At 42.5% G+C, this 23674-nt stretch overlaps 1 protein-coding gene across 4 annotated transcripts; it reads right to left on the reverse strand.

Moving 5' to 3' along the window:
- Positions 1-258: 258 nt before the first annotated feature.
- Positions 259-23674, reverse strand: tmprss4a (transmembrane serine protease 4a). Of its 4 annotated transcripts, none has more exons than XM_062551782.1 (13): positions 23549-23674; positions 14442-14496; positions 11710-11853; positions 11115-11267; positions 10669-10795; positions 9039-9152; positions 6894-6937; positions 4979-5144; positions 4401-4567; positions 3539-3634; positions 3083-3225; positions 2031-2180; positions 259-1142 (listed from the first exon to the last, which is right to left on the reverse strand). In XM_062551782.1, exons 3-13 carry the CDS (start codon positions 11819-11821, stop codon positions 1137-1139), a joined length of 1278 nt encoding a protein of 425 aa, XP_062407766.1. In that variant the 5' UTR covers positions 11822-11853; positions 14442-14496; positions 23549-23674; the 3' UTR covers positions 259-1136. The 4 variants fall into 4 exon arrangements, with proteins under 4 accessions (XP_062407766.1, XP_062407767.1, XP_062407764.1 ...); XM_062551783.1 differs by having other exon boundaries at positions 11710-11856; XM_062551780.1 differs by lacking the exon at positions 23549-23674 and adding an exon at positions 20213-20776 and having other exon boundaries at positions 11710-11856.

Below are 23674 nucleotides of genomic sequence, written 5' to 3' on the forward strand. Positions count from 1 at the left end.
ATCGGCCCAGTTAAAAAGTTCTGATCCAACTGATCCGACTGATTTGGGCCAAAAAGTCCCCAGTGTCAGCCTGCCATTGGTCATTAGAAATAATATTATAGAAGTAGAATTAGCATAGTTGTTCATATTCATTTACTTTTAACAACTATTGCATTATTTTTATATTATTATTATAAATTAATATAATAATATTAATATTATTTATATTTGTTTACTGTATTATTATTAAAGAATTTCGGACAGGTGAAAAACAACCACTTATTCAGACAAATCCAACATTTATTATATAACATTACCATTTATAAAATGTACGAACAGACACATTATTTCATTAATTACATTATGTACAAAAAACACCTCACTCAGTTTCTAGTGTCACACACACACACAAAAACTCTTCATCTTCTTATATTAACAAGCTTTCCAGAAACACATCCACACACTACGATACAACTCCACTCCAAGAGCACCAATATCTAAATCCACATGTGCACATACATAGGGAAAAAAAACTAGGGCATAAATGCTGATGGTTCAAAAATACCAATCATGAACATTTTCAAGTTGGGTGTAGTGTTTCACACACACTTCACCAGCCAGATTTTTCCTACGTAATAACAAAGTGGTCAGTGATGATAGTTATGTGCTCAAATCCACATAACTCTAATAGTTTATCAAGTCACATTTGATCACAATGATAATAAAATTGTGCTGTTGATTCTCATACAGAACAGCCAACTTATTATGTGCTTTTTGGTCCCATATGGCAAAGATTCATGTTGGCATTGCACTCTGAGATCAAGTAGTGGCTGTGAAACTGCCTGTCTTCTCTCAGCAGCCTGTATGGTTATTTGGCCAAATATAATACAACACACTTCCCCTGAGAAATTATTACTGGATAGCACCCAGCCATTCAGCACTCTGTGCAGATCCCAAACCAGCATGACATGAAGATCACTCTGTCTGACATCTAGAGTTACGTCAGGGCAGAGGCACTCAGCCTGCTTCTGTGTGTGTATGTGTGTGTGTGTGTGTGTTGGGGGGGGGGGGGGGGGGGGGTGGATGTGCAAACAGAACACACACACAGAAGCTCTCCTCGTGGCTCAGGCCTCTTAAATTCTTCTTCCGCTCACCACCTACAACTGAGGAAAAGAAAACGATGTGTTATTCAATTTCAATTTCAATTTCAATTCAAAGTTTAACCAACAGCAACGGAGAATGTCTTTTGATTGCATGCAAAGTGTTGGACTCTTGAGCATGGACTGTGGGAGCCCTGGCTGCGCTGACCCACCGATGGTTGTGCTTAAGGTCGTGCTTGTGGTGGATTATAGAAAATAGATTTTGCCTCGCTCAGTAGCGGAGTAGTAACTGGGAAAATTAGAAGAATTCCCAGTCGGATGGTAACGCTTTGAGGCGAGGCTGATTACTGTAAGCTTAAAAGGGCATAATGTTGTTTCTATAAGTTCTTTGCTGCACCTTACAGTAGCCTGGACGGTGCGATTGCAGACCCTCTCTCTCTCTCCCTCGTGACTCCTCCCTGATAACAGGGAGGCAGCTGCTGGAGCTTGAAATCTCCCAGTAATGTTCAGAGACCATCTCCGCTCCTGGCCACATTACTAGATGAACTGGAGTTCCACTTTGCCCCTCATTTCAATCAGGGCCCTACATGCTCACATAGCATACCTCAGCAGCAAGATAACTTTTATATGCATATTATTTATACTTATGTATTACTTTTATTATTATTATTATTATTATTATTACCATATTACTATTATTACTATCATCATACTTAAAATGTATAAAATATGGTCTGCATTTTATGGACTCCATTTACATAACCCTTTTTTTCGGCTCCTGCAAGCACCCAAAGCTTTACATTATGATGTCTCACATTCACCCATTCACACACCGATGGGCCATGCTTGTGTGAGTGTACTGTGGCAGAGGCTGCCATGCAAGGCGCCAACCTGTTCATCAAAGTATATCACACCATATAGATCACTAAAAACTGTGTGTGGCCAACTAACCTCCATGACTGAGTGGATCCAGTCCAGCAGGTCATCCACGTTGCAGTAGACTCCGGGCCTTCCCTCGCGAGCGCAGCCCACACCCCAGCTCACCACGCCGACCAGCCGCCAGCGGTCAGCCAGGAACACCAGGGGCCCACCACTGTCCCCCTATCAGGCCCGCACAGAGGAGGAGGTCATCAGCATACAGAGAAGCAGCCACACCCAGGTCACACAGGTCTTATATTCAATTTATTTTTATTTAATGCATATTACTGTAAACCATCAACAGTACTGTCTACACTGCACTATATTTCTTGTCCTGTTTTTGCATCACCTGTCTATAATGGTAAGTTACTATCAGTGTTGGGAAGGTTACTTTAGAAATGTAATGTGTTACAGTTACAAGTTACCCTGTTTAAAATGTAATAGTAGTGTAACTATTTGAATTACTTTTTCTGAGTAACGTAACTAATTACTTTTGATTACTTTTTGATTACTTTTCGGATTTTTTAATGATATATATAGTCCCCAAATCCATGCAAAGATTTCGCCCTTGGTCTACAGGCTGCCGAGCAGTTCTGTACAAGCGCACAAGGCAGCAAGGGCATTCAATACATGAATTAGCATCACATTTTTTGTGAGGATAATATAATGATAATCATAACACGTTTACAGGCAGGCATGTAGGCCTACGCTGATGGCGCTGTAGACGTGATAGAGCCTATCAGAAGGTCTCGTATCAAACTATGGCTGTGGAGGGAAACAGTTCTTTTTACATACAATATTCTTTGCAAGGTTTTGCTGACAATATTGAGATGTAATTCAAATTGTAATTTTGAAAAATTTCAAAAGTACCTGTAATTGAATTACAATTTTTTCAACAGTAACTGTAATATATTACTGTTACATTTATTTTGTAATTAAATTACGTAACTCAATTACATGTAATGCGTTACTCCCCAACACTGGTTACTATGCATGTACGTAGGCATACGCGGCATACGGTGCAGCCGCTGCTACAGCGGCCGCACCTCGGTGCTCGGGCCCTAATAATGTTGCAAATGTTTCACCTGGCACGCATCTACTTTGCCCTCTAGGAAGCCGGCGCAGATCATCCTGGGTGAGATGAGACTGCCGTAGGTGGTGGGCGACGCACACGTGGAGCGGTCTATCAGCGGCACCTCGGCCTTCTGGAGCCGTGGAGACACTTTCCCTGAAGAGAAGAGGACAAGAGGAGACGGTCAGGGATTACAAGACTGAGATGGTGCCATTAAAATATAGGAAAGGAAAGCATGCAAAGCGTATGATTGATTTCATTTTATTGAAATTATTTCATTTTATTTGACACATGCTATGGAAATATTGTTATTTATTTCTCGAGGACTAGGGATGGCCGCCAATTACATTACATGTAAACAGTAAAAGTTGTGTTGACAACACAGATAACTTGCTGACAAATTATGTCAAAACACAATAAAAATCATAAGCTAATTTGAATTGAGTGTTTGATCCATGCAGCTGCTTACCCTTCTCCTCCAGGTATCCCCAGCCGGTCACCACCAGAGGGTCCCCACCCTTCAGGCCCTGGTTGTGGGGAGGGAGGCACACGGGCCTGCGTGCATCTGCCAAGAAGCAACACACACGCAACAAGAGTGAACACACGCCCTCCAATACAACAGCTGTCATATTAGTCCTTGGGCTTAAAGCAGGACTGCAGCTATGCATTAGTACGTTTGCAAAACATTCCATTCCAAACTCTACACAGTTCTGTTTCTCTTTTCCCTCTTTCTGTTGTTGTTGTGATTTCATCATTTGACCAGTAGAGGTCAGACTACTGGTAAACGGCAAAGCAAAGGCAGTATAGAACCTCTTGAGCCATATTGTTTACACCTTTCTCCCTCTAGACACTCAGGGGTGATGGTTGGTATGAGTGCAGTGCTGACTGAGAGTGGCTGCCCGTCTGTGAGGCACATGTACCCCACGCTTCTGTCTATGTAAGGTGCTGTGTCCACCAAACGCGTTTTTTGCACCCACGGCGACAATTTTCAATGTAAAGTCTATGTAGCTCAGTGCTCACAGCCCTCGGCGGAAAAAAGCTGTCGGCGCTGACTGTTTTTTGTCGCAGCGCTCAGAGCGCTCAAAGTTGAAATCTGTTCAACTTTTAGAACAGCGCCGGGCTCGTCAATGGCACTTCTCGTTATAAACCGTCTCTGGTTTTGGTAACTTAGCAACAATAAACGCTTATCGAAGCGCCGAGAGAAGGAGGTTGAGGGCGCTCTGGCCGTAAAAAACGTGTTTGGTGGACACAGCACCTAAAGCGCACTGAATGAGATGCGCTACATAAATCAACTAGCCTTGCCTGGCCTTTCCACTGTGCTGCACACTTACCTCCAACACTGATGGGGCTGCTCAGCTTCATCATGGCGATGTCGTAGTCGTTCCTCTTGGGGTCATAGCCACTGTGCATGATGATCTTCTCCACGGATGACCCTCCTGCCGTCCCCATGTACGTCCGGCCCGACACCACCTTCCATCGACTCACCTCCTTCTTTGAGCTTTAGCGCGGGAGAGATGGACGGGAGGTCAGTAACGAGGGCAGAGGCAACGCACACTAAACAGGTATTCCTGTCGCACAGGTCAACAGCTATTTCTATCAATTATCCTTCAGAGAGGGCAAATTAATTAATGGCAACACAGCTAAATAAGTAGTGTACGCAGTGTCACTGTGTCAACTGCCCCAAGCAGGTTCTTTAGTACAGTTCTAGAAGTCTTACAGTAATACCTGAAACCGCCAGTACTGTGTTAGTACACTACTATCAGCATTGTCTGCGCTTGCGTGTGTGTGTGCGTGTGTGTGTGTGTGTGTGTGTTGGTTTGCGTGTGTGTGTGTGTGTGTGTGTGTGTGTGTGTGTGTGTGTGTGTGTGTGTGTGTGTGTGTGTGTGTGTGTGTGTCATACGCCACTCACCCTGAGAAGCAGTGGGCAGCAGAGACGACCCATTGCGGGGACACTAGCGAGCCTCCGCAGGTGTGCTGTCCGTTCTGCTGCAGGCTCACCTGCCACGGCCAGTCCTCGATGTCCGCGGACACGCCCCCCACGATGCGCTCCGAAGTGCCCGACCGTGTCCCGCAGTCTGTGGAGAGCAAAAGCACAACCTGATTACTCACATACCTCTGGACATACACACACAAACACACACACACACACACACACACACACACACACACACACACACACACACACAGCCCATTGGCATTGGGAGAAATGAATCTCTGTGACATATTTCACATATCACATGTCACATGTTCCTATGTTCATCTACCGTATCTTGGTACAAGCATTTTGTTTTTGTTGTTGTTTTCCCCAAATAGCATTGATGATCATGGAGAAATTTTGCACAGCACAGTGCTAATGAAGCTAAATGCATTCCATTGAAGTATGCTTTAAAGTGAGACAACCACTAGGGGGCAGCATTTCCCATGTTATAATAGACTACACATCACGGGTAGAAGTAAACATGAACTTTAATTTAACCCATGGATGACTATAGTGATTTTACTTCCTTTACAGCACTATAGGTACTGGCTGAACATTGTTGATCAGTTGTGGTGGAAGTTTTTCTTAAGGCAGATAATATATTCATACTGTGATACCCATATGAGCTGGCAGTACCAATGTAGAAATGGCTAGACCAAGAAAAGCCTTCAATCATGATTTCGGTTTCATTAATGCAAATATAAGAGTCCGGGTTATATCTGTAACAAATGTTATGACGATCTGAAATCCCTGACTAATTCTCTAGAGACTTTTTTTTTTTTATGGAAACACTTACTAGAAGCCAAAAGGATGATAGCAGAAATGGCTGTATCTCAGAAACTACAAGAAATTACATGGTTACAAATGCCTGGTACTGTTGGATTGAGTAGAAGTTGAATCTTAATGAAACACAGCTGTGGGGTGTTTCCTTAATATATTATTTCAGTCTCTGTCACATGTGAGTTAAACTTCTTACATGAAATGCATATTAGGTAGGCTACTTCCAGGTCAATTCCCAGCTCACTGAAGGAACCAATCAAGTATGAGGATAGCATTTTTCTAATGTTAATGGTACAAGCAAAAACAATCTGTACTGCAGTGGCTAAAATATAATTTGAATGTAGAAAACAAAAACAACAACAAGCCTTTCTCATAAGTAACCTCTGTGATACTCTGTTGAGAAGTGAGGAGCTTTGCATGTCAGTATGTCAGCCTTGTCTATTTCCCCTTGCCTATTTTCAGCAGCTATTTCCGTTCCTTCCAAGACCACTATCGTACATGTGCCTGAACTTGTCAGGGACATGTCTCAATATGCCTGCATTCATTCAGTGGACAGTGTTAGCAACCGTGTTTATGGAATTTTCTACTTTTAACCAAGACCTGATTGATGCTTTCCTTGGGGTTTTGAGACACAAGACACAAGATGATAATGTGGTAAAGAATATTTGGGTCAGTCTTATCTGTGATGTTTACCTGTGTGTGTGTGTGTGTGTGTGTGTGTGTGTGTGTGTGTGTGTGTGTGTGTGTGTGTGTGTGTGTGTGTGTGTGTGTGTGTCTGTGTCTGTGTGTGTGGGTGGGTGTGTGTCAGAGAGAGAGACAGCGAGAGAGAGAGAGAGAGAGAGAGAGAGAGAGAGAGAGAGAGAGAGAGAGAGATGAGACCCTAGCTGAAGAGCTTGGGAAATGTGTTGTGTCGTGAAGGAATAAACTCTTAATCGTATTTCAAAAATGAAAAAAAGAAAACACTCCATACAATAGAAGGGAGTGGTGTGACCTGCCAAAGATGCACGAGAGAGAAAGAAAGAGAGAGGAGAGAGAGAGACAGAGAGAGAGAGGGGGGGGGGGTTACCTGAGCAGGTCAATGTGACAACTGATCCCGAACTGCACACTTTTCTGTCAGACAGAAATAAAACAAAAGTGTAATTGATTAGTTACACCCAGAGCCAGCACTCAAAAGCACAATTAAGAGCCTATTAATGGCAACTCCCTGGTGTCCCATGGCTGACAGCCTCCTTCAGCCATGCAGAGCAGAGAAATAATCCCATTATCAACAACCACAGACACGCCACACCCAAACACACTGTATGGCGCTAGTCATTGTGAAATGAGGCTTTTGAGTGACAGGGACAGCAAGTGATTGAGACAAAGAGAGAGAGAGAGAGAGAGAGAGAGAGAGAGACAGAGAGAGAGAGAAAAAGACAGATGTTTAAGTTAACATGCTTTTTCTACGCATTCTTCTGCACTTTGCTAATGCAAATACCTTGTCATGCCAAAGTACCTTTTAACTGAATTAAAGGGAGAGACAGTTGTGAGTGTGTGTGGGGGGGGGGGTTGCATTTATGTGTGTGTGTGTGTGTGTGTGTTGTTATATGTTTGCTTGTTTTAAAAAAGTTGCCAGAGACTAGTTTCTGTGCCAGTGTTCACTCTCTCCGAGGTGTGTTCGGAATACATAAATCAGCGTTTAGCATTCCCAGGCCGGAGGCTATTTGGCTTCTTTAATTTCTTGGGTGTCTCTGAGGCCCCCATCTCAGCCCATTAGTCACAGCCACCGCGGGAGAACCTCGCCAGGCGCAGCGGTGTGACGGGCACAAACAATGTCAAAACAACACTCACAGAACAAACACTGCGATTAGCGATAGCTTTAGCATTAGCCGCCCTCATGATGAGCCTCAACAAATGAGATGATCGTGACATATGGCTTTCAGACGTGTTGTTGTTTTAGATGAATTACTCACTGCGTAGACACACCCACCAAGAAGGAACATAAGCACACGTACAACCACATACACACACACACACACACACACACAAACATAAAACACACATACACACACACACACACACACACACACACACACACACACGATACATCGATACAAGGGAGCAGCTTAAACATTTTTGCATAATACAATTTTTACAGTAAACATGTCACGTCATACCAAATCTGCAAAACCTAATTCTCAGCCTTACTCAGTTTTCAATTTCATAACAAATGTGTGTCTCTTCCCCCTCTTCCTATCTGTGCCCCCAATTTCTGTTGACAAGGGCTCATCTGATACCCAGTGTTAAGGACTGACTGTTGTTGACAGTTGACATTTACATTTTTTTTTCAACCGCTTACACACTACATTTTTGTCACACAATTTTCTAAACACGTCTTTCAAACTACACAGCCTCTCACCAAATATGCAAAACATGTTTACTATGTATTTCAACTTCTCTCTGTAGATGACTTTCACCCTTAAGATGAGATACCCCCCTGACTTGTTGACCTGGCTATGTTGTTTTCTATTGGCATGGAGCCTTTGGGATCTTTTGTGTCATTTGTTTACATGAAAATAATCCATTTCACTGTGGTCATATTGTGAACGTTGGTATCACATCACCTTGTGAAGTGCATATCTTAACATAATCTCTTTATTTTTTTTTAACTGTGGTTAATCCTTGGCACGTTAGCCTAGTCGAGCCAACTTCTCAGACTACAGTTTTGAAGGGCATGGTATTATTAGCTCATACAATATTTCAAAGTGTCTTTATCTTATTTTGTAAAGAAAGAAAAGAAAGGAAGTACGAAAGGAAAGAAGAAAGAAAAAAAGGAAAAATAAGAAGCCTATCAAAACCTCAATATGAATATTTGCCTTTAATGTAAAAATATTAGCTTTCAATTCAGTCAATTGAGCATTCTTTTGTTCTTCAATACCAATGACCATTACTTCTAACCCAAAACAACGTTTAACATCGTTTAACTATTTAAACGTCTTTGAGTGGATTTCCTCAGAGCTGTTTTACTTGTGATATCTTTATAACAGGTGTGTTCGCTCATCACTCCACTGGATTGCCTGCTTCTAGTAACCTGTTGGCTCTCCCAGGCATCCAACCTCAGCTCTTATCTTTTATTGTCGACTGGTGATAAAGTGTGTATACTGTATATTTTAATGAACTTTTAAATCTGTAAATGGTTTTTAATTTTATTTTATTTTTTGCCTTGCCTTACCGGTCAGATACTAGCTTCTGCAGGGCACTGCCAGTGCTGGATCCCACCGCACAAAACGACGTTCCCAGTGTGGACGAGATGAGCTGGCTGGACACCGAGCTGAAGCTTGGCTTACTGGAGAGACACAGACACAGAATCATGAGAGACTATCATCATAGAGGAGAGGTCTGCTTAATTACACACACTGGACTATACTGAAGCTTGGCTTACTGGAGAGACACAGACACAGAATCATCAGAGACTATCATACAGGAAAGGTGGAGGTCTGCTTAATTACACACTCTGGACTATACTGAAGCATGGCTTGTTGGAGAAGACAAAAAGGCACTGAATGAACAAAGGGTCTTACGGAGTGTGCACTTAAACAGTAAACATAAACAATGTGTTGACACTGGAGAAGACTGCTTATTTACTGTTACACTGGGTGACTGGTGAAGACATCAACTTAAAGTCACGAAAGTACTGTATCTTAGACACGTCTTCCAAATGATTAGATACCGACAGCAGGCTCAAGACATTGTCACACAAAACCAGTCAGCTATCACACAACAATGAATTCCCTACTAGATCTACTAGAAAACTCAGTCAAAGTTAAAACTGTCAAATAGCATTTCACGAGTATAGCCTGTAGTTTCATTGTGTTGGATGTTTTTGTTATTCTGGGCTGAATCTATGCTGCTAGCCAACTATGCATTTAAAGCACCATTTAATGCAAAACCAGGGATCTTCTTAACTGACAAAAAATAAAGACGTGCTTTTATTTCGTTATAGGCTCCGAGGAGGCTGAAGCCTTTGTTACAATTTGAAATTGGAGGACCCTTTTAAATGTGTACAGTACCTCCATAAAATGACATACTATACACTTCTATTGGAACAGAGCCTGTCTCTTCCCCCATATACAGTATTGTCCCTTGTGGGTTACGTAAAGCATGTCAGCAAGTCAATCGACTCCATGGGCTCTTCTCTTAAGTGTGATTTAAAGGTGCTGAATCTCTGGGAGGTCTGCTGAGACTTATTTATGTAACTTGAGAGCTGTGTTGGAGTCACGGTAAATGGGATGTGCTGTGTTTAGAGGAGACGTGGCACTGCAGCATACAGTATGGTAAGGAGCTGAGCTAACATGCCGTAGCCAGAAAACGTGTGGGTTTAATTCCCTGCTTCTACCATTGTGCCCTTGAGCAAGACACTTAACACCGAGTGCTCTGGGGATAATGGCCCTGGTTATGTAATTGATAACAATTGATAAGTTAATTGATAAGTTGGGATAAAAAGTTTGTATAAAAAAGCGTCTGCTATATGAATAAATGTAAATGTAAATGTGTGCCTGAGTAATTAGCTTGAGTAATAGAGAGGCATGCTACTCTAACGCCAATTTAGCCAAAGCTCTCAACAATCTTCTCTTTAACTTATCGGGATTGCATAGTAATTATACAGTTATATTACGGTTACGGTTATGTTGCTTAGCAGATGCCTTTGTCCAAAGCTAATTATATCCTGATTCTATACAATTTATATGCATGTAGGCTACTCTTCCAGGACCATTGTTGAACTACAGTACATAAGCACATGCATGTTTAACTTCTTCAGGTTGTGCATTTAGATAGTAAAATAGAGAGATATGGTGCCATACCTTGTGTATCCCAGCTGATTGCAGGCTAACTCAGTGTGCTTCTGGTTAAAGCCTTCAGCACAAACACTTTTCCATCCTGACTGCCCTGTGTACACCTGCAGTACGCTGCGATTGGTCGCCAGGCGAACTGTGGAGAGACAAGAAAGGAGGCCTGAGGAGATGTTGATGCACAAATACTATTTGTGTTTTAAAAGATGGTGAAAAAAAAAACAAAAACATGATGGGCCCAAGACTGGGGCATAATCGCTATAACAAAAACCAAAACATCCAGTGTTGCTTCTGCATTCAAATGTGTATTTGCGTGTGTGTGTGTGTGTGTGCACATGTGTGTATTCACGTGTGCATGCATGCGTGTGTGTGTGTGTGTGTGTGTGTGTGTGTGTATGTGTGTGTGTGTGTGTGTGTGTGTGTGTGTGTGTGTGTGTGTGTGTGTGTGTGTGTCTTACCAGGGAATGTCTCATTGTTTGTAAAGGAGGAGACGCAGGTGGACTCGTCCTCTCCAGAAGAGCAGTCCTGTCGTCCGTCACACGTTTTCTCCAGGGGGACGAACTGGAGCGACCTGGAGCAGAAGAAGTACTTACTCTCCACCAGCTGCTTGACTGGGCCATGGGAAAGAGAGAGAGAGAGAAAGAAAGAAAGAAAGAAAGAAAGAGGGAAAGAAAGAAAGAAAGAAAGAAAGGAAGAAAGAGGGAAAACGGGGGGAGAGATACAAAGAGTGGGAGGGATTGAGATGGTGCAGCTGACAGGAAATCATCATTTAAAAAGCCATTCAATTTGGCTTCATTATAAAATCACAATCAAAGTGCAATTTGTTTCAGCATTTGCATGAGTATTACAAGTATTCCCTCACGTCAACTACAGAGGAAATTAGTTTCATTGTTTATAAAAGTATAAAAGTCACACTCTAGATGTGAGTCATTAGCATATGAGTCCTAGTCCACTGTATGGTAACACTGATCCTGATTTTTTAATAATAATAATAATAATAATAATAATAATACATGTTATCATAACACACTTGTCCTAGTGTAAGGGACTCACTGAAGAACGCGGCTACGGCCAGTATGGCTAAGATGATGAGCACGAGGAGTGCGGTGAGGAGAGCCCTCTTCACAGACACGCCCTTCTTCTTCTGCTGTACCTGGGTGGACATGGACTTCCTGCGCCTGCCTGGCCTGGCCACAACTACACACACACACACACACACACACACACACACACACAGGGGAGCTCAGTCAGCATTGATATCAGATAATAATAGGTTCCCATGAGTGTGTGTGGGAATGTGTCCTACTGCAGCAGGTTAGAAACAGACAAACACATGACAGCAGCACTAAAGCACACGCACGCTATTTGTTAATATCCAGCATCGGCATTGCCAATAAATAACAATGTCCACAGGTCTCCAAGGTGGAGTATATTGCCTGATTTTGTGAAAGTATGATGTCTTACGACATCGAAGCAAGTCAAATTTGTAGTTTCTTATGTCTCATTCCATCGAACTACAGATACCCAATCTGGTAAATTTAAATAGTGCGGTTATACCCGATAGAGGGTCACGAAGTGAATGCAGAAGTGCCGTTCACCCCTGTTATGAGTTGATGAACCACTGAACTCATTTTGGAGACATTGTTTTACGTAAGGAACAAAAACTCTTTAATGTTGCTTTAAAAGGGAATTGCGGTGATTTTTCACATACAGTAATTTGTGTATAAGCCGCATGACAGTGTTACATGCAAGTTAGAACAACAAAACCATATTAATACCATATTAACTGCTCCCGTGTATTAACCTCATAGCTGAAGAAATGTAGCAAAATCAATGTATAAGCCGCGGCTAATAGTTGGGAAACTATGGAAGATCTCTGTTTCTCGAAGTCACTTACAGTAATACTATTGGTACGAGAAAACCCCCCGAAAACAATTGGTTCTACTCAGCTCGAGCTACAGCACTACACCAGAGATCCCTCATTACTGACAAGAGAGAGCAACATTATGCATCTCTATGAAAGCAAAATTCGAACAGTTCCTGTCTGCTTAAAGAGGCGCGTCCCAAAGTCGTCATAGTGGGATATCGATCTCTGTCAGATTGGCAAGCAGTTCAGTTCGAATGTAACGTCACTCTCTAGGTAAGGGGGATTTCGCGCCCCTCCCCTTTGCGAAAACAGAATGCGGAAATGTTCGAACGTTTGCGCCTCTCGCTCCGCTTTAACCCTCTTTGGTTCTACTCAGCTCCAGCTACAGCACTACGCTCTGGGGCCATGTTCATGAGCCCACATGTTCATGTCTCCAGAGTGTAGCAGCTCTGCACAGATGTACTACAGTACAGTACATGACCCCAGAGTGTAGCAGCTCTGCACAGATGTACTACAGTACAGTACATGCACCCAGAGTGTAGCAGCTCTGCACAGATGTACTACAGTACAGTACATGCACCCAGAGTGTAGCAGCTCTGCACAGATGTACTACAGTACAGTACATGACCCCAGAGTGTAGCAGCTCTGCACAGATGTACTACAGTACAGTACATGCACCCAGAGTGTAGCAGCTCTGCACAGATGTACTACAGTACAGTACATGCACCCAGAGTGTAGCAGCTCTGCACAGATGTACTACAGTACATTACATGCACCCAGAGTGTAGCAGCTCTGCACAGATGTACTACAGTACAGTACATGACCCCAGAGTGTAGCAGCTCTGCACAGATGTACTACAGTACAGTACATGACCCCAGAGTGTAGCAGCTCTGCACAGGTGTACTACAGTACAGTACATGACCCCAGAGTGTAGCAGCTCTGCACAGATGTACTACAGTACAGTACATGACCCCAGAGTGTAGCAGCTCTGCACAGATGTACTACAGTACATTACATGCACCCAGAGTGTAGCAGCTCTGCACAGATGTACTACAGTACAGTACATGACCCCAGAGTGTAGCAGCTCTGCATAGGTGTACAGTACTACAGTACAGTACATGCCCCCAGAGAATAGCTGTTGGCTGCAGGCAGCAACCCGAGCTGGGTAGAACCCGACTGTCAGGGTGTTTTCATACCGACATTACTCTGTGACCGCAAAAAAAAAACAAAAAACAGAGATCTATGTGAAAAAATCACCGGATTTCTGCTTAAAGGGATAGTTCGGGTTTTAAGACACGAAGTTATATGGGTTCCCCGTCAGCAACGTTGTGCATCAGCACTGACTTACCCCCCGACAGCGTCCTGTGAGCCGAGATCCAGCCAGTTTTTGATCGTTTTTGATGCCGGACTATTTTCTTCAGCAAGTGTCTGGGGTCACGAAAGTAAAGTGTTTTTCTTCTCAAAACCATATGCGTTCAACAGAGTGATATATTTGCACCACAAAAACGTTGTCCAGCTGTCAGTAGCGCGCAGTGATAGGAATCGCGAAAAATAAGTAAGTGATAACGAGGTTTGATTTTTTCCTGGACAACGTTTTTGTGGTGCAAATATATCACTCTTTTGAACGCATATGGTTTTGAGAAGAAAAACACTTTACTTTCGTGACCCCAGAAACTTGCCGGACTACTTTCTTTAGCATCAAAAACCGGCTGGATCTCGGCTCACAGGACGCTGTTGCGGGGTAAGTCAGTGCTGATGCACAACGTTGCTGACGGGGAACCCATATAACTTCGTGTCTTAAAACCCGAACTATCCCTTTAAATGACCAAGTGTGACCTGCCATGTGCATTTTGAACAGGGAAAAGTCCCCTTTCCTCACAGTGTGGTAATAATGGTGATAGATATGAGTGGGACTTACATTGCTGTGTGGGATTCAGAGGTGCGGAACTCTCTTCAGCAGCTTGTGTGTTAGTCTGTGGGAAAGAGCACAAAAACAAGCACTTATTTCAACTGAACGTTTGGCGAGCTGCCATTTTGTCTTGTCATGCTTGATTCATCTATGCTCTGCCTTCAATGCCTTCTAGTGACCTCATTAGTTGGATGATACAATGGAACAACTGAAATGTACCGGTAAAGGTGAATAGTTGATACATCCTTCATAAAATAGGTACCAATGAAAAAGAAGTCATGTTGTTCTGAAGTGCTGCTACACATCATGGACTAAGAAATGCATGAAATGAATTCCGATGAATTACTCTATCAAACATCTGCTCTTCTGCTGACTGACATATTTGTGTAACTGTAATAACTGGACCTTGGCAGGAGCCAATATGTCAGCAGGGTGTGACACGTGTTGGCATGCCAAAAGCCTCTGGAAAATAATATAATATGTTTCACCTTCAGAAAACATTCCAGTCTCCATCTTACACCATATCCTGGCTGCATGCGATGGGTGCGAGCGTGACCAAGTCAGTTTAATCACATTGTTTTCAGTTGAAAAGTAATCTCACTGAACGTAAAGTGACACAGTGATGTTAATTACATTGTTTTCAGTTGAAATGTAATCTCACTGGACGTAAAGTGACACAGTGATGTGCAGAGCCGTGGAGCATGACGTTTTAAGCAGAACGGTCGGAAGCCCCATTTCTAGTCTTCTTTCTGATGTTTGTGTTGTTCTGCTATGTTGAACCAGGCAACCAACTAGAGAGGGCAGCCATGGCCTACCATGGTTTGTAACCAATAGGTTGCCAGTTCGATCCCCGACCAGTACAAAAAATCTGGGATGGGGGATGTGGTTGAGCACTGCTCTCCCATACCCACATCCACTGCTGAAGTGCCCTTGAGCAAGACACCTAACCCCTCTCTGTTCTCCGAGCGTCGTTGTATGAAGGCAACTCACTGTTCCGGGGTAGTGTGTGCTTCACCTCACTGTGTGTTCGCTGTGTTTTCACTAATTCACGGATGGGATAAATGCAGGGGCCTTGTATACACAAGTAGAGAAGCCTGATCTACATTTACAATTAGAAGGGCTTCATTGTGGACAGAGAAGAAAACGACAGTTGGACGCACATATGCAGTTTGGACAAGTTGCTAGCTATTGGGCCTGGCCTGATTACGAACAGACACAGACACATGCATGCTTGTCTGTAGGTCTGGGTGTGTCCGTGTCTGGGTCTGGATGGCTGTATGGAAAGAGATTGCGCGATTGTGAAATATTTCATATCGAGCAGTTGGGGAAACTGACTAATGTCCCCAATGACGTTGACCAATTTGACTATTAGACTTTCAAAGCGTTAGCAACAGCATTTGTTATGTTCTGCTTATTTCGTGTTCACGTCGACACTAAACATGTTGTTTTAGAAATGCCCAACAGCGCAACTCTTTATTCAACTTTGCCACAGGCATAAATCCTTCAGCTTTTTGACATGTTCATTCACGAGGTGTAACACCCAACCAGGTCCGTGTAAACAGGTACGCTAACACAATGCAGCTGATGGTCGATTAGAAATGTTGTGGGGAGTGCGTGCCTATTACAAAAGTTCAGCTTTTGGCAACTCATTCAAAACAGAGTGGGAATAACATCTGTGTGAACAAAAAATATGGGGAGCAGCAATTAAAACTAGTTGTGACTCAATAAAACCAAAAACAACAGGTCTGACACAAGTGACGCCCCAAACCGTTTTCTCTCCGGCTGTGAACAGGGTGTCACTCCTCTCCCAGGTGCTCGACAGGTGCTGCTGTTTACCCAGAGTTGGCTGAGGAGGAAGCGGTGTGCTGGTACCAGTGTCCAGGAAGCCAGTACGCCAATAGGACATTCAACAGAAACCATGACACACTTAATGCACTGTGAGCTGGGTCTGGGAGATCTTTGTTTGCTCAATTAGGAACAAGTACACTTAAGCTGAGTTTGCGTCACACAGCCTGCGTCATATTACTTATTGGAAAGGCCTTTTAGTGACTTCCCTTTTCACACCTATAATTCTATACTCTGGTGGAAAGTCCTGGCTTAGCTGTCAAGGCGAATATGAGAATGCGTGGTATTAGTGATACATCAGTGTCAGAAATATGTCCATAAGATAAGGCACATTACATCCACACAAAACCAATGTTGTTTGGGATGCATTAGTGTTTATAAAGAAAATAGGTATGTCCGGTGTAATGTTTGTTTGTGGTTTGTGTTTATATTATACAGTTGGTTTTAATGTAATTTAATGTAATTAGGCTACTTCTGTTGTTGTTTGTGTACGTGCTGTATGTGTTAAGTATGTGTATTTGTAAATTCTCAGCTTGCATAACATATTGTCCCAGAGCACTCCACCTGGCCTTCCCTGCATTGGTGACAGTCACCCAGCCACTGCTCGGAACTGGTGTGAGAGGGGAGAGAAATGTGGCCCAACCGGTTTCAGGTGGTCAGGTGGTCAAAGGGAGCGGTAAGGGGGATGGGGGTTGGGGGGGGGGGGGGGGTTGTTGAGGGATGGGGGAGGGGGGAGGGGAGTTTGCCTCATCTTCCCTGAAACTGCTGGCATCAGTCAATCAGGAGTGAAACTCTCAGTGCTCGGGGCCCAGCCCCCTATCGCTCCTTACGTAACCGCATCCCAACACACACACACAAAAAACCTCATATAGGAAGCAGCCTGTGAAATTACAGGAACACCACGTACGATTCAGGGGCTCCTCACAAAAGATGGCTGTGTCATTTATCGACTGTGCGGGAAACTTTAGCGCCCAGGGATTTCTGTGCCACTATGTAAAGCATTATATGGGAAGGCTGTTATGTGAGCAACAGAAAAGCATATTAGGGCTGTAGAAAAGCAGAGAAACTGATACAGTCTGATATAGTCATTATTCTGTCTGGCCGTCTCCTTGTCTTCTCTTTGCAAATCAGTCAGATTTCCATTTACATAGAGGAAATAAATAGAAACTAGCTATATACAGAGATGTAAAGTAACTAAGTAGAAATACTTAAGTACAGTAAATATAAATGGGGAGTATATGTACTTTACTTGAGTTTTTACATAATAGATACTTTAAGACTTTTACTTAAGTGGTATGCTTATAGATTACTTTTACTTTGACTTCACATAATTTTCTGATTGAATATCTGTACATCTAATCAAGTGTGGGTTTTGGATACTTTATACAATACTGTGCAGATATTGTGCATAGGGAAGTAAGTGCGAGAGACAGAGGGGGGGAGAGAGAGAGCGAGAAACTGTGAGATGTTTTGAATGCTACTTTGAATGTGTACACACAAATGGAAAATTTGAGTGAGTCACAAACTGAAACTTGTGCACTTGCTTGAATGCACGTTTAAATTCAAACAGAAACATCTTTCTTAATGAAGACTAAATGACTCACAGAGACTGCAATACAGATAAACAGACAAATACAGAGTCTGTAAGACTACAACTGTCCGCTCAAACACCAAGAACTACAGTATATTCACAGAGCAATATATTGGCCAGCATCTATAGGAAACACCTGTGGCATTTGCCTTGCTTACTCGTTCCTTACGCTGTAGCATTCAATAATGATATTTATGGTCTTGTGACTGTTTTACAGAATGAAAATAAAGAGTTGTATGTAAGCAAAACACACTTTGATCTGGGCTCATTGTTACCTCTGAAGACAAAACTTCCTTGCCACTGTTGAGTCCATGCATATAGCTTATGATAGATATCAACATGTAGAGCCAAGTCCAGCAGGAGTCCATTGCACTGCACTTTTTAAACACAACAACTCCTGGTGTTATTCTGAGAAGAGAGGGTCACTGCCCAACGGCTGGCTCGTAAACCAGACAGTCCAGTTTGAGTGAAAAGGTCACTTCAATATGAATCCAAAGCAAACAGGGGATGTAAAACGACACTGTGTAAACGTGAATGCAACCTAACCCAGAGGAGGAGATGAACGCTGGCCAGATTGTGGCTGAATCTGATAAAGCACACAGTTATTGGGAAGAAATGAAAACTAACCCTACTTCTTTCTCCCAAATCAGGGACTGGCCTGTGGACACAGAGATACTGTACATAAGGCCTGATCCTAAACAATATTCTTGAATTATAAACCTGAAATTATACAAAATAAAATTGACCGCTATATTGTAGTAGGCCTATTCCTGTCAAGTTCTGAATTTTGTCATTGTACACTTGCCAGAATAAATATTGTCATTTTAATGCCTTGCATATTCAATTTAATAACACTGATATAATTGATTTATTATGTGTTATAATATATGTATTGCATGGCTGTCCTGAATTGAGATCTGAGAGTTTGAGAGTTTTAGAAAGGAAAGACGTTTTTGACCTATTTAAATCAGGCTGCTTGCACTGGGAGTTGCCATTGTAGTGCAAGTGGGTCACATAAAGACTGGTTTAACGGACGGACGAGGAAGAAAGAGAGAGAGACTGCTGTTGTTTTGATTTTTTTGATTGCCATGGCAACCCTGGCCATCTTTTTGACATTGAGCCTAATTATTTCAAATTGCGATGACTGTAAATGCCTCACAGTCACCAAACACAAAATTCACATCCACCCATCACACTGCTTTACTAAGCATAACCGTGACTAAGTATATCAATTAAATGATGCATAGTTTCATGTCATCATTGTAATTATATTCCAAGTCAGGGATTTTACCCAAGTCAATATATTGAAATTGGGTGAAATATGAATACATTGTCCTCCTAATGACTGCTAGCTGCCTATTCTATGAGTAGGCCTACACTTTAAAACAGAAACAAAAAACAGGATCGGAAAACTGGAAACATAAAATGTGGGGGCAGTCTGTGCTCAAAGCAAAAACTGATTGTAGCGGCTGAAATGTTATTAACTAACTTCAAATGTATTCAAACCTGATAAGTATATTGATATATACAGATATATTACATGTAGGTGCATTCATACAACAGTTTGAGTAGTAACTCCCTGACCTCTGTACATCTACAGTACGAGTACGAGTACGAGTGTGAATCCTGTGAACTCCACGTACATCACATATCACACGTATATCACACAGTATCATGAGATCAGGGAGCTACAGTATGGCCTCAGGGAGAGCAGTACAGATACGCCAACATGACTCATCCAGAATCTGCTATCAGCTGACTTCAAACTATGTCACCACAACGAAAGAAAGAATGCATCTTTAGGGACAGTATTCATTCTTCGCTAAGCCCATTATTTACAAAACAGACCACAGACTTCAAAGGTTGTTACAGACCCAAGAGGGTGTGTACGTTGTGGTCCATTTGGTTGTGTATTGGCAAAACAAAAATGGAGACCCTCAGCTATTCCAGTAACAACATGCTTTTGCATACAGTACACTTACAAAGAAGTTGTAAACAGACATGGCAGCTTCTCATGTCAACACAAATCATAACACATAACATCAGTTAGTCTGATTTGCATATATCTTTTACACAGACACAACTTCAGTCGGAGTCATTGTAAAATCAATATTACTGACATAATTGAAGAGAATACCCTTCAAAAGCACCAAGCAGTCCTTACCTGAACCAAGTCATGTTGTTTAATATTTAACATCTGTTTTACTGCATTATATGCTCTTATGTTTTGCCAAAGTTCATCTTCTAACCCACATCAGACGACAACAGATAGTTCTCTGTTACATCTATAGGCTTTTGGATACACAAGTTGAGAGTGACAGTTATGGTGCTCTTAGCTACTCACCCTCATGGTGCTGCGACACTTCCTCTGGGTAGCCCAGGTATGCCACAGCAGTACCTGACCAGGGGTGGACAAGAGCCGGATCCCAACCCAGTAGATGGGTTACACGCGAGCGCACACACACACACACACACACACACACACACACACACGCTCTACTAAAACTACTACTGTAACGTCTATTTCTTTGAAACTAACAGACCCTCAGGCAGCTGCAAACTTTTTTACTCTCTCTCTTTCTCTCTCTCTCTCTGTCTTAATATATTTGTCTATCTCTCCTTCCTTTTCCCAACAACTGATCCGTGTCCAGTAGTGTGGAGTGCGTGATCTTCTTTGAGGATTCCGAATGTTTCCGTACAACTCTCCCAGGTCCGGGTCCCAGGTCTACTCAGATTTTTGTTTTAAGTCGAGTCAGCCAACCCCCACTGCCAAACAGCCGTTTGTAAGGTGACACCTGACTGCTCTCAGCCGTTCACCTGGAATCCCTCCCGCTTTGCGTTGTCGCTCGCTAACTCTGTCTATTCTGCTATCTCTTGTGCCGTCACTCTCTATCTCGATCTGTCTACCTGTCAAGCACAAGTCATTCTGCCATTGTCGTTCGATTTGTGTCTCTTCCATTATACCATGTCACATGCTTTATTGCATACACAAACACATCCACCCACACACACGGACACACACGGACAAGGAGGGTGTGGTCCAATCTATGTTATTATTAAGTCAACAAAAACATTGAATCATAGACTCAAAAGATGTGTCAGACTGACTCAGGTTATGATTGATAGATGAGTTTAATATGTTGATGTAATTGCACTTACAGTGCCTCTGAGACCTTAGTTCAGTACAATCAGACCTACATTTAAACTTGCGTCCCATGTCCTTTGCATATTATTGTGTTGGAATATCTTATTGGTTATTTATTACCGCTGAACCTTAGACCTTAGAGATGGTAGCACCATGGAAAGGTCCACCCTCTGTCTATATTGTTTTATATATCTTTCCTGCTTTCATTGAGTGTAAGATAGCAACGTTTGGCTCGTTTCGTTTTACCTCCTGTTTCCATTCACATAAACAAGCGTTTATCTCTGAGCTGCAGTGAGATACTCAATACAACTATATTCAAACAACTGGCTAGAGATCCAGCTTCAGGGCTAAGCTCTCCCATGGGAACCAGCAGAGAGAAAGGCCAACAGGTCCCTAGAGCTTCCCCTATCGGGCAGCTCGTTATCAGCGGCTAAAGTGTAGATCAATGACCGCGCTCTCATGGATTCTGTGGAGACTGGACAATAGGCTTCTTATGGGCCAGCCACTTTTGAACAGGCAGAGAGAGGGACACCTTAGTTTTATAGGTGGCTCTTGTGCCCATTGTTGAGCAGTTATGAATGAAGGCAGTGAGAGAAAGAGAGTGTGTGAGAGAGAGAGAGAGAGAGAGAGATAAAGAAGGAGAGAGAAAAAGAGAGAGAGAAAGAGAGAGAGGGGAGGGGGAGAAAGAGTGAAAGATGTGTGCATTGATATGGAAGCAGGAGAAAAAGGGAACCATTTGTAAGTGTGCCATTGTTGTACGGGTGGCCCGATGTGAGAGGCACACAGCGAGGAAGCATTGACCTCCCGACCTCGTTGCTGAGGCACAGCAGTGGAAATGGAGGCAGAACAAGGTGAGAAGTGTTTCAGGTCATCAGGTCCAGACCCCATTATCCCAACACACCATTGTACACACACAACCAAGTCTAGTAGCTTAGACAAATATGGGGACAGAATCAGAATAATATTGATTTGTGAGGCAAAGTATGTCGGTATACAGGTACACTCTTAAAACTATTATAATGTGTTGGAAACAGCACAAACTGTGTTGTCACTTATCTGGACATAGAGATGTGTTACAAAACAATGCAAGTTGTGTTGTTTTCAACACAAGTTCTGTTATTTCAACACATATTGCGTAACAAATAGCAAAAGCAATGTAGGCCTATTGGAAACAACACAAGCTGTGTTGGCCCTATGGACACATTGTTTTCAACACATTTGTTTTAAGAGTGATATCTATAGATCTAAAATGGCTTTAGTATCACTTGGCTATACAACGACAACATGCCAGCCCTGTGTGTTGGCTCAGGCTGAGAGTGTGACTTTGGCCTCCTGTGCTGTGCTGAATGCAGTAGTGTCCAGGCCCACTAGGATCTCTAAATTGAGGAGCAGCAGAAGGATTATGCCGCTCCATTCAGCTCAACTTCCTCCTTCCCTCTCTCTCTCTCTCTCTCCCTCTCTCTCTCTCCTTTCTTCCCTCTGTGTCTTCAGCTCAACTTCTTCCTTCCCTCTCTCTCTCTTTTCTCCCCCCTGTGCCTCATTGTCCATCACTTCCTTCATCCATTCACATCTCTCTCTCTCTCTCTCTCTCTCTCTCTCTTTCTCTCTTTCTCTCTCTCTCTCTCTACTGTATCCCATTTGCCAGAAATGACAGTCCAGAAAGAGAGGAAGTGACATACAGTATAAGCGAAGATAGCTGTCTGACTAAAATGTCATAGGATTTATTTTCTCAGCTCATGTAGGCCTACAAAAGATGAACCAAAGTGTCAAACAAACAAATGTCTTAAGATTCACCTGAACACTCTAAACATGCCTCTGTGTTCTGATAATAAAATAAAGTCATCTTAAGAACTTGCACTAGGCTGTCTTATCAAAGGAATAACCTTCCTGATTCAAATTCCCCCATGCATTTGTCAAATTTGAAAACATACACAGATGGAACATTTACTGCATTTGACCTACAAATTATATTAGCTTCGATGACCCTCTGTAGAAGACTATGGTCGCTATGGCTGCTGTTTTGGGGAGACTCATCTAGTTGCAGGAGGAAGTTGAATATTAACCAGATGTCAGTATAAGCATGTTTGTTTAATGGTCTCACCAGGAGAGTGGTTCAAGAGTTTGTTCTGTATAGTGCAATATAATCCACTTAGGTATATTTTCCATAACCGGTTTATTAGTTTGTCATGATTAACTAGAGCTTGTACTGTATCTTCACATGTCTGTTATTTTCTCTAATGTTTAATACACTTTGCAATCATTAACTAGCTACCACTCAACATACTGTTTCAAAGCAGCTTACAGACTACAGTGAACATACTGTATATAGTCCAAAGACTAGTTCAAGTTAATAAAGTTAGTCTATTAAACAGATCTGATTGAACTGTGATCAAACAAGACACAGTGACTACTACATTGTGGCAGTCAAAGCAAATTGCAGAAATAAACCAATCAGTATTTCTACCAACTAAAATATATCATCATACCTTTTACAATGGCACTAAAGATAAGATAAGACAAAATTCCATCTCTTACTCTGAAAGAAGAGATGCGTTGGTTAGCTGTGGATGTCGAGGGCCAAGCTTCAGAAGCACATATACAGTCCTTTATGTCTCTTCTCTCTCAACCTCCTTCTCTGTCTATCCTTCTTTCTTTCCTCTT

The sequence above is a fragment of the Sardina pilchardus genome, chromosome 13, assembly GCF_963854185.1.
Source record: "Sardina pilchardus chromosome 13, fSarPil1.1, whole genome shotgun sequence".
Taxonomy (NCBI): domain Eukaryota; kingdom Metazoa; phylum Chordata; class Actinopteri; order Clupeiformes; family Clupeidae; genus Sardina; species Sardina pilchardus.